Below are 12225 nucleotides of genomic sequence, written 5' to 3'. Positions count from 1 at the left end.
GTTAAGATTGTACTTAAGCTTGAGTATCTCTAGTGCTAATTGGTTAACGGTTCTTGGTCGTCAGTGTTTATAAGTGGGGTAACTAAGTAGATCCTGTTTCACCTGTTTTTAACTAATAGAAAAATTGATTTTAGCTGTACAATAATTAATAAAATATTGGCGTTGTATTCGCAGCTCAGATTTAGTAGCTTTATTGTTATTGAGGCTGTATGTGCCTTGAGTAAAATAATTGGCAATTGTTGGTGTTTAGATCGAAGTTCATATTTAATAGCTGATTTTAATTGGATTCTTTATTGCCCTTGAATATAATTTTATTTAATTTTATCAATGAAAGATAAGCTATTTATAATTTATACCAAAATCTTGTAGTCGCTGCAGGTATATCTAATACACCAACAATTATATTGTATGAAAATATTATTTCAATAATTAAAAAATTTTGTGACTTAAAATATTGGAAAGATTTCAAAATTAAATATTTAATTAATTGCCTTATTTTTATAATTTCTCGCTTCAGTAAATACATGAATGTTATTAAATTTAATTGGTGTTTAACCCTTTAGTGTTGCATAAAATTTTGTGCTGGCTGCTTTGTGCTGTTATACTTAAATCAACAATGGTTCTTAATAATTTAATTATTTTTTTATTTGTTAATTTTTTTTATAATTAAATGCTGTTTTATTTATAAATTTTGTTGTTTTGTTTTTAATGTTTTAATATATAATAAGTTTATATTATGGAATTATAATAGATTTTTAAGTAAAAGTTTGTTCAGGTTAATTTTAAATCATTTTTAAAATTATTTTCATAGTACAGATAATTTTTCAGAAATTTCATTAAAAAAATACTTATTTTTTATAATATTTGCTTAGTCCTATATACAGTGAAAACTCTGTTAGTAGAGTATCGTAAAAAACGAAGACCTGTCTTAATCGAGTAATGTTGCTCATATCTAGTTTTCATTTTTTATATAAGGTATGACCTTTATATATAGTGTGTAGTCTTATATACAGTGAAAACTCTGTTAGTAGAGCATCGTAAAAAACGAAGTCCTGTCTTCATCGAGCAATGTTGCTCGAATCCACATTTTTTTTTTTATATAAGACACGACCTTTAAAACGAATAATTCTTTCAATTAGATATAATCAGTGTTTCCACTTAAAGGAGCTTTCACTGCACTTAAATATTCGTATTTAATTCGATTTTAAAATCTGTTTTTTTAATTCCAATGATGAAAACTTACTATTAAGCTTTTTCTTTGTTGTTTTAATATTTTATTTTATATTTGATTATTAAAATTATTTATAAATTTTTTTTATTTATTTATTTAATATACAAAATAGACTCGAAGCACCCGATGTCACAGGCAGTAGTTTAACACTTGGTACTGCTGGTTCCAGAAGGACAGTCTATTTAATTGATGAAAATCAAAAAATTCCTGATTCGAATAGTCAAGCACAAGTATCACCAACAAATAGTAATACATCATCAACAACACTAGGTGCGAATACAGCTGAACCACAAACACCCACAAATATACATACACAAAACAACGATAATCCTTCCACATTTCTAATGTATAATCGTATTAACACCATGATTGGTAGTAATCCAAGTGATCAACAGAACCAAGTTCAAGGCAATACAACACGTGAGAGTACACCAACCAATAGCACAATTAATCCGGATGATAAATTGCTGCGTAAGCGCACAGACGATAAGAATAATAGTATTTGGTATGAATATGGTTGCGTTTAAATTAATTTAACACAAACCAACATTCTAGTAATTGGTTTTAGTAAAAGTATTATAATATACACTTTTGGATAACTTTTCATCCATCCATCCACTAAGGGTTTGACGTTATAACTAAACATATAATTTACAAGATAAAAGTATTATTACAAAACATTATTTTAACGAATTTATGCATATATCATATAGTATATTTATTTACATCATATAATATTTATAGGAATAACGTCAACATCCATTAACTAACAGTTGCCTTAATTTTTAACTCAAATAATCCTTAATAGATTTGCCTTAAAGTGCAGTGAAATTGCTTTGCATTTAGTTTTTATGATATAAGCGCATTTACTCAGATATATAAATATATAGTTTATAATTCAAGATGCATTTCGAAACCATTTTCGTCAGTATGGCCGGTACCAAGTATGTAATGTTATATATAAGTAGAATCAATTGCTTTATAGACCATATGCAACTATTTCCAAGAAAGTTTCAAATATTCCATGAAATAATATAATAATATTAATCAAACTTTACTTCTATTTATCAGTAAAATATTGTTTTGAATGTTATTTATAAGAGAGTACGTATAGATTGTGTGATTTAGAGAGGTTGTAGTGTAAGTGATTGGTGACTTTTTAACGACTTTTTGATGACTTTTTTTTATTTATGTACTATAAAAAACAAATACGCTGAGACAAGGGTCTCGGTACTAAATAAACTTTGTGAATGGAAGGGAACTTTACCCTACAAAGATTCGCGCAGCATTTATTAAAATTTAAGATATTAACTTAAGATGTTCTCATATTCCAAAGTATAAATAAAACGTACTCTACTTTCTCTGAGGGGAATATAAAGGATATTGATTTTAAATGAAATTTTCGAAAAAGTGATTTAAATAGAATTTAAAGTTTATTAGCTTAATTTTAACTTCACCTTTATTTGAATCTATTCCTTAAAGGAATTAACTTAGTCCACATCCAGAGATAATCTGTTCTTCAAAAAGCTTTAACTTGTAAATGATTGATTTTTGTTTAAAAATATTCCTTAAATTTGATTTTAACATGAATACGACAGAACTGACTATTTTTACTTTAATAAAAACTATGGTATTTAAATAGAGAGGTGTTCACTGACGATGGGTATTTAGCAATACTCGAAACAGCTGTATGGTCAGCCAAAAATTCAATTATTTAAAACTTCTATAGATATCAACTTAATGTGTATTCAGATATGATTTACTTTTAAAATATTAAAATTAAATTTAACAATTAAAAATAACTATAATTTTTATTATGTTTATATATTATATATGATTTTGTTCTAATATAACACAGCAAATATATGTATTAATGAACTTTCACAGCAAATTAACAAAACTCCAAGTTCTAACATACAAGTCAAGTAACGATAAGGCTTTGAGTCAGTTGCTCAATGAACGCTGACTCTGAGCTTCAAATTTGGCAGGGTACGAGTTGAACCCTTGATACTTATAGTCGCAAAAGATTATGTATTAATAATTAAAAACAAGAAATAATTCCAAGAATACTGATGATTAGTATTTGGCAATACTCGAAACAGATGTATGGCTACCCAAAAACTCAATTAATTAAAAATAATAAAATTTTATTATTGTAATTTACTACTGTTCGAAACCTCTCTATTAAACATAATAGTTTCTATTAAGTAAAATAGTCACTTTCGTCATAACTGACGTTAAAATCAAATTTAATATTAATTGTTTGTTTGAATATAAACAAAAATCAGTTTCTCTTAATAGAGATTTTTGGAATTTAAATAAAATTTTAGATTATTTAATTCAAAGAAGGTAGGGTTTATTCAATAATAGGTATTTATATTAATTTTGAAAAAAAATCAATTCAGTCTTAACTCTTAAAGGATTGATTTTTGTGTAAATATATACATTAAAGATATCAGGTTTATCTTAATCCAGATACTATTTGGTTTTTAAGAGAAAAATTTTTATTCCCAAAAATCAAAATATTTAATTCTTTTAATTAATTAATTATGTTGAAGCTATTTGAGCCAGTGCACTTGAGCACTTTTACTCTCTATTAACTCGATGTATATTCAAAACCCCTCTTTATGCCTTGACTGGATTATTGTTGATCACTTTATCAGACTAAGAAATAATTGACCTAGCCGAGGAGCCTGTAACCATTCTCAGTTTGTTTTAGATACTATATTAATTTAAAACAATTTTTTCGAATCAATCCTCTTGAAATAAAAATTTTTTGTTTTTTTAATATCTTGTTTACATTTAGACTTATCGAACTTTTCGACGTTTTTTCGAATCAATCCTCTTGAAATATAAAACTTTTGTTTTTTAATACCTTGTTTACATTTAGACTTATCGAACTTTTCGACGTTTTATTATAACGCTATTATAAGCTAGAGAGTTCCTAGTTATTATAAAATTTTTAATCCACGAAATATTTCTTCTAATTAAATAGAAAAATAATTGACACATACCAAAGCAATAGTAAATAATTTATATATATAATTTTATGGTAATACATATAATTTTTATCACAAAAAAATATAGCAGTCATATTGATTTGTGATTTTCCTTGAAATAAATAAAAATTCTTTATTTCAATAATTTTTTTCTTTCCCTATCAGTTATTTTTTTCGTCCCTATCATTTATTTTTATAATGACTTACTATATATCACCTATGATCTCAAATCTCATAATTTAAACGTACAATTGTAAATGATGCAAAATATAATACAACCTCATAAATTTAAATGGGTTTATAATAATACTAATATAATAACTTGAATTTTAAGAGTAATTTATAATAATTATTTCTTACATTTATCTGAAATAGTTGCTTTGGGTTGTAAAGAGAAGTAGTAAAGTAACATTACATAAATATAAAATATTAAATTATATAAAAACTTATAAACCTTCTATGTATACTAAAACAATTCAAATGTTTCATTTTTAAAAAATTGTAATATATATTTATTTATAAATTATGCTTGGTATTAAATATATATATTAGAATCGAACACTATATAGCATTATATTGATAAATATACCATTTACTAATTTTAGTACCTTAATTAATACAATTTCAACGGCTTATTTATAACAATTTTTTTTTATATTACATTAACAAGCATATATAAGTTCAAATTTTCATCAGCTCTATATTAATTTAATTTATAATTCGTTTGAATAAACTTGTGACAGTGTACTTATATCTCAGAGTAATTAGTTCTAAATTTTTATCAATTCTGTTTACATAAGTCTTTTATTAGAAATATTCTAAAATGCTCAAAATAAAAATTTGAAACTATAGTACAAGTATAGTCGATGTATAATTAGCTGCGGGGCATATGCCGTATTTAAAGGAAATTGCTCTCTAAGTTTAGTTACTTAAGCATATATCATTGACTTAAAACCTAAGCAATATAATTGTAAAATAACAAAATAATTATAAACTTAAATCATAACTTTTGTTGCACAAAATCTCGTAATTATAACAGTTTTGTTTATATAAATATTATTTATAAATTTATTTTGTGTTGAAGTAAATATTGTATTTTTATAATTTTTAAATTTAGAAAATTTTTTATTTTTATACATAATATAAAATTTAAACGTTCGATTCAAACTGTGCTTTTTTGTATAGACTTAATATAACATTTCAAAATGAAGAAATAAAGAAACTTGCTTGCATTTACTTTTAAATTTTATTTGTTATTTACTAAAATTAAATTTTACATTTAAACAATTAAAACATACGCCTTATTTTATAAACATATAATTAAAAAAGTTAATACAATAACATTAAATATAACTAATTATTATTTGTTTAAAAATGCGTTTCAACTTATTGTGTATCTAAAGGGTTAATGTTGTTTCATTGATATTACTTAGAATTAATTTTATTTTTAGACTTTAGTTTCCCTAAACGCGTGCGTCCGTATTTTCAAAAACATTTAAGTCATTAAATTATTTTATATTTTCGTTAATTATTATATTTTTTCAAAGACAACAAATTTTACGTACAAAAATTACGTCGGTATTTTTATTCCCAAATGCACTTAGGTAAGTTATGGCTTTTTGTCGTTTGGTTTTCCGTCTTGTAATTATTAATGTGTCATGTAGATATAGATATATGATATAAAGGAATTTCTATAAACGTAAATGAAAATTTTGTCCATTTACTACAGTCTGTCTGCCTGGTTCACAGTAGTTCGGCAGTGGTGAGTAGACAAACTAGAAAAAAAGTTATAGAAACGATTAAAGCATTAATAAGATATAATTAATTATAATGGTATTAAGAATAAAAAAGATAACAAGATACACATACAAATAAATTCAATTACCATATTTTTTATTAAAGATATCTGATTACAAAATAAATAATCTATTTTTTATTTTTGTAATCTATTTAAATGAAATAATCTTTATAGGGGACAAAAGGTTCAATTCAATTAGAGGTTATTAATAATTTAATATGATACATTTAATAATAATAATAATAAGAATAAGAAAGAAAAAAAGAAAAACATACATACAAAATTCAAATAACCATATGTTTAGTAAAGGTATATGGTTTCAATACATTAGGTTAGTTTACACCTACAATCCCAAGAAATCCATTTAGGCTTGATTGTGTTACCGTATAATTAAAAACCCGAGGGTTAGAACCACTTAGAACCTTTGACAAAACTTATAAAACTATTCTTAGAGAGGTCATGTAGTAAATATTTAATATACTCAACAAAGTAGATGGGTGGGTCTTTCATCGCCCTCACCACAACCATGGTTTCAATATAAATAGACTACATTTTGTGAGCTGTTGTAAACTATTTAAATGATACAATCTCTATAGAGGAAAAAAAGTACAAATAGAGACGACGGTAAATTGATTAATATAATTAATATTAATAATAATAACAAGAAGAAGAAAGAAAAAGATATATACATAATTATAAATTCAAATAATGTTATGTTTAGGTTAATATAGATTGCATATGGTTACAATCTAAATAGTATACTTTTTTGTAATCTGTTTTAATTAAATAATCTCTATACTGGACAAAAGTTATAACGTAATTAGAGGAATATAAACTATTGTTAATAGTGACGCATTGGACAGTTATTAAAGACTGTGTAATAATAATACTTAAGCTGAAGTAATTACCAAATTAGTTACTGGGATTATATAGAAGAGTTATGTAAGATGAGTAACGTAGAAGGATAAGTGAGAATAATTAAACTTTTCCTGAGTACAGGTAAAGAAACCTTACCATCACATTGGGAGGGAGCCATAACTCGATAGAAGTCAGATTGGTGTGTCTATTGAAGCAAACGAACAGATAAGCGATGTTATGTGGCATAGAGCAGTAGTGTTTATAGTTAGCAAATAACTATTTAATACGTAGCTATATCCAAATCACAAATGAATTAGAACAGTCTAACGATATATCCCCAGGCACAATACTTATTAAAAAACATATAAACCGGAATTATTTATTTCTTTTAGGGGGTGATTGAATATTGAACGTATGTGAGGAGAAGTAGTTTTGGGATAGAACGACCTTGAAACTGTGTTTTCGACCTCATTCTTAACTTTCAAGAGACACCTAATATGGTTTTAAAGAGCTGCCAACTTGTTTGACACTATTTAAAGCTAATTCACACTTTCTTCAAACAATTTTTTTTCATATATAGACGTTATTCACTCTAAATACACTCTTAAACAGACACTCGACGTCAGCCATAGCGTTTTTGATTGGTAAATCTAGATTTAATCTAGATTTACTCTTGATCTGTTAAAGTTTGTTGCTCAATCGAACAATTTTGGAGTAATCTAACATTTTTGTTGTAGTGTTAGTAGACATTTATATTTTTCATAAACACATATATCGAATCAAATCTCATTTAATCTGTCAAGTCACATAAAACTGCTGTTAATTTCAGGGTAACCTTAGTATGACAAAATATCTAGAGTGTTATAAATTAATCTCGAGTGTTATACATTTCGCTCGAGATTTGCCAAATGTTATTTTCAAATTGCACTAAAAGTAAATCTCGGTTGATAAAGTTATTCCAGGTTAGGTTTAACAATCGAAAACCACATTCGTTATAAATAATAATAAAGAAATGTGTTTAGAAAAATGTTTTAGAAACATTGCCAATCAGAGAGGAATACTAGTGAGAATAGTTTTCACAGTATTTAAATTTAATTTAATGATAATTTGAAAACACATATAAATTATATCATTTCATAAATAAATAATAAATATTTGTTTACATACAAATAAACAATACTACACATTTATAAAGTATTCTGAGTATAATATTTTTTTCTAAATTTAATTTTTTATAGAATATATTTTACTTAACGCGTAATATTTAAATTAACCTAACCCTACAGACAAACAAAACAGTCGAACTAAAAAGTGTAGCGTACCATGGTTTGGTCATTAATCAAAATAAATGTCTTTTGTGCACTTGTCCAATATCAATAAAAACTATTTGGCACTCACCTTTGGTGTTTTCTGTTCTGTAGACATATAGCCTATGCAAAAAGATTTTGTTGTTTGACTCCAAAGAATTTCGCCAGTTCGATCTTCTGGATGATACACTAATGTTAATGCGCCTGCATACAAATTTTGATTAACTGGCAGAAATGGTGATTCTAAGAATTTATGCTTAAATGTATTATGTAAACTTCGAACAGCACAATCGGCTGTCAATAGATCCGTGCATATTTCTTTCGCTAGAAATGTTCGCATGATATATTCACCATTTCCAGTAGTGCATGTAGCAACGGATATATCAGAAGTGTCAGCAGCCCAAACACCAGCACCAAATGTAGCAGCTTGACCAACACGTCCAGGCACTTTTAAAAGCAGACCACCAGAACTACAACCAGCAGCTGTGTTTCCATTACCATCAACACATACAGCTCCTACTGTATCTAAGCGTGCTTCTATAGTTATTGGAGGTACGTCTGCGGTGACAGGTATAGTATGTTCACTAGCCAGTTTTTGATATTTCGTTTTATAATGATTATAAGCAAATTTTGCTTTACTTGATATCAAATCTTTGGGATCAATTATGTCACAACCCATTTCTTCTGCAAATTGCTCAGCTCCTGTACCAGCCATTATCATGGGTGGAAGGCGATCCATAGATAATAGTCTAGATTGTCCATCACAGATAACACGTGCCAATTGTATTGGATTTTTTACATTACTAACGTCTGTACATGCTCCAAATTGTAAATTGGCACCATTCATTATTGAAGCATCGCACTGCACACGCCCATCATAACAAAGATTTGAACCAAAACCCGCATTTGTGTTACCACAATTTTCCAACCGTTTTATGGCAGCTTCACAAGCGTCCATAGCTGTACCTCCTTTCAACAGCAAATCTGTAGCTCTTAAGCAGGCCTCTTTTATTACTCGCTGATATTTACTCTCATCGACACTGTTGCCCGCTCCTGGGGAGTGGCAAGTTTTAAATTGATTTTATTAAAATAAATTTAGCTAACAAACCTGTGTGCACTGCTATAAAACCAGACATTTTGCTTCAATATATGTTACGCTGCGAGATATTTGCAAACTATATTTTAATTCCGATTTATGTCAAACGCGACAGTAGTTTATTGTTTTGTTTGTGTATGCAAACATTCTGAAGTGCATAATTGAATAAGCAACTTAAATAAACAACTGTCAAAACTTGTTAAGTGATGTAAGCGACAATTATAGGTATAAGTATTCGGTTTTATTCAGGTAACCATAATGATTAGATACAGCTAGAGTTGCCGAGGTAACTGAAATTAAAAAAGTAATTTTATTATAAAATAATTGTGATAGTTCAAACCGCATATCTATAACACATAATTTGTTTTTTAGGGTCAACAATTTAGTTTTAGGTCGTGTGCGAGTTAGGCTAAGTTGATGCTAAACCAAATGGGAGAGTTTTTGGGATTTTTTGCACTGCAGTCATTTAGCCATTTATCAACACGTATCGACACATCACTACATTATCGGCACAACTTAGAATTTCCCTCATTTAGAACGCAACTTAGCCTAACTCGCACACGTCATAAATGTTATTATTTACAATATATTTTTTATAATATAACACAAATTTAAATATACTTCATTTAAAAAGAATTCATTGTGAATTATCAATTATATATATATAATTTTTTTGTGTGATATATAATTAAGTAAAGTTTACTAAAGTTTATAAAAATTGTATAAATAATTCTTTGGAAGATATTTTCTTCAAATTTTACAGATTCAAAGCACCAAGCCTAATACTGTAACCCAATAGCTAATATACGGATTTATTGAACCAACGAATATATCCAAAAACCACTGATAATAAGTATTTGGAAATGATAATAATAGCTCTATGGTCAACAATAGATAATATTAATTGCATACAAAAATTTTTCTTTCTCTTATTATCAAGTTCCACTGTAAACATAAATTATTTATAATTTTAAAAATATATTAACATCAAAAGTTTTGTGTAATTTATTTAACAACTAAATATTCAGTATCTATTGCAAAATAAAAATGGTTGGCAGCACTAGAACCAATTGTCAAAAATAAAATTGTGTTTTTATTTTTGCTGGTCAGTCAAAATAAAAATATAAGAATTTATTTGAACGAGTTTATTTTAAAAGGAATGTTGCGTAAAGTTTGTGTAAGTATTTATTATATTATATTATTATATTAAAAAATAAAGCAAATAATGTCACACATTTTGATTGCATAACACTGTATTAAATGAAACTGTTTGTAGTGCTCAAGGTATTCCGGTGGAATTCTACCGTATTTGTTAGGTAAACAAAATTTTTCCAGTGCAGCTGGACCAACTGGAAGTCAACCGCCAAAAAAAGAAGTTCTTAACCATGCTGATGTACCTATTATTGACTATGAAGATCCGGACTATTTACCACTGCCGGAATATCCCATGAGACCGGATGAACCACTCGAGGTACGCAAGCAACGGTAAGTTTAACGCTAAGTTTAGATTAAAATATCTTAAAGAGGTTCGTCAGCTCTAAGTGTGAACATAGTGTCTAACTTTAATGCTAATACATCTGTTATATTTGGGAGATATAGAAGTTTTGATGCACCGCGCAGATGACTACGGTGAAAAACAACCGTATTAGCATACACAGTTACACAGAGTGTCTGCCTTGAAATTGTTATGTTTTTCAAATCAAACCACTAAGTTCCGAAACGTAGCTGTCATCAGCGCGGGGCATAATTTACAAAAAATGGTAGTTTAAAATTCTTAGGGAAATTAGTTATTTTAATTTTAAATGCAAGATTAATTTAATTAAATACCAATTAATTCACTTTAAAATTTGAAAATTAATATAATTAACATATTGAATTTTTTAGTTTAGTCTACCAATCACGCAAGCGGGGCATGCTTGAAAATGATTTGCTACTCAGTACATTTGTGGCTAAGTACTTAAAAGACATGGATGCCAAACTAACGCTGCAGTACGATCAATTAATCAATGGTGTTTCAAATGACTGGGACATTTATTATTGGGCTACACAAGTTAAACCGACTCCTCCAGAACATGATAACGAAATTATGCGCATGCTAAAGAAACACGTAGCCAATGAACAATGTGATAAGCGTTTGAGGCAACCGGACCTGTAAACTTTATCTATAATTATTAAAGAATGTTGCTTTATTTTAAGAAAAATTTACTTTTTTGTTTGTATTCAAATATATATTTCATTACAATTAAATAATCTTCATGTGCTTTGTTAGTTGATATACGAAAATATACTGATGTGTGTTAGGTGCTACTTGAAACTAATCTGGATAAGATGTTTGTAATAATGTGTCATAATTCAGTGAGGACATAAGTTGTGTGTCTTGACTACGCGAGCATCGGCATCACTGTTGCGATCTGTCAAGTGTTATGTTTTGACAAATAACAAATCTTGCATATGTGTACATAATGCAAGCAAATTACATTCGATTAACATATATTAAATTAATACAAAATTAAAAGGAATGGTAAAAACGTTGAAAATTTCAAAATAAAGGGCTGAAATTTTTTTTTTCCCAATTTTCAAATTTATTACATTTTTGAATTTTTGTTTATATATGATATTTGACATCTGATTGCAATATTAGTTGGAATTTCCAATGAAAGTTCACAATAGTTTGCGTTGGTAACACTTTTTTTACTGGTCAATATGTTTGGCCAGAGTACCTATACTGACCAAAATAGAGAAAATAGTGTTGTTGGTTTGCGTACATTTCGGCAAGCAATTTGTTATTTTTTGCCATACTTACTAGCCACCGAAAAGGCCTATTATTGATGGGATTCTTAAAACAACTTAAAATACAGTTTAGTTTGAAATTAAAATTAATTAAATTTATAAATTTATTTTCATTTATTTCATTAATTTTCATATATATATATTTT

General features: G+C 27.3%; 2 protein-coding genes across 2 annotated transcripts; one reads left to right on the top strand and one right to left on the bottom strand.

The window, feature by feature from the left end:
* Positions 1-5586: 5586 nt before the first annotated feature.
* On the bottom strand, positions 5587-9503 carry LOC119663627 (threonine aspartase 1-like). The gene is made up of 3 exons (XM_038073237.1): positions 9302-9503; positions 8285-9246; positions 5587-6005 (listed from the first exon to the last, which is right to left on the bottom strand). Exons 1-3 carry the CDS (start codon positions 9327-9329, stop codon positions 5922-5924), a joined length of 1074 nt encoding a protein of 357 aa, XP_037929165.1. The 5' UTR covers positions 9330-9503; the 3' UTR covers positions 5587-5921.
* Positions 9504-10424: 921 nt separating this feature from the next.
* LOC119663626 (succinate dehydrogenase assembly factor 2-B, mitochondrial-like) lies at positions 10425-11492 on the top strand. The gene is made up of 3 exons (XM_038073236.1): positions 10425-10466; positions 10566-10774; positions 11174-11492. The coding sequence occupies exons 1-3, from the start codon at positions 10449-10451 to the stop codon at positions 11442-11444; spliced, it is 498 nt and encodes a 165-aa protein (XP_037929164.1). The 5' UTR covers positions 10425-10448; the 3' UTR covers positions 11445-11492.
* The last annotated feature ends 733 nt before the right edge of the window (positions 11493-12225 follow it).

The sequence above is a fragment of the Teleopsis dalmanni genome, unplaced genomic scaffold, assembly GCF_002237135.1.
Source record: "Teleopsis dalmanni isolate 2A unplaced genomic scaffold, ASM223713v2 unscaffolded_contig_0667, whole genome shotgun sequence".
NCBI lineage: Eukaryota > Metazoa > Arthropoda > Insecta > Diptera > Diopsidae > Teleopsis > Teleopsis dalmanni.
This window is presented reverse-complemented; position numbering and strand designations above follow the sequence as displayed.

Bases quoted from the DNA above. Each gene is read 5' to 3' on its own strand.
- LOC119663627 (XM_038073237.1), bottom strand. From the start codon at position 9,329: ATGTCTGGTTTTATAGCAGTGCACACAG. The intron at 9,247-9,301 runs GTTTGTTAGCTA...GCCACTCCCCAG, and splicing joins TTTTATAGCAGTGCACACAG to GAGCGGGCAACAGTGTCGAT. The intron at 6,006-8,284 runs GTGAGTGCCAAA...CTTTTTTTCTAG, and splicing joins CAGAACAGAAAACACCAAAG to TTTGTCTACTCACCACTGCC.
- LOC119663626 (XM_038073236.1), top strand. The intron at 10,775-11,173 runs GTAAGTTTAACG...TGAATTTTTTAG, and splicing joins CTCGAGGTACGCAAGCAACG to TTTAGTCTACCAATCACGCA.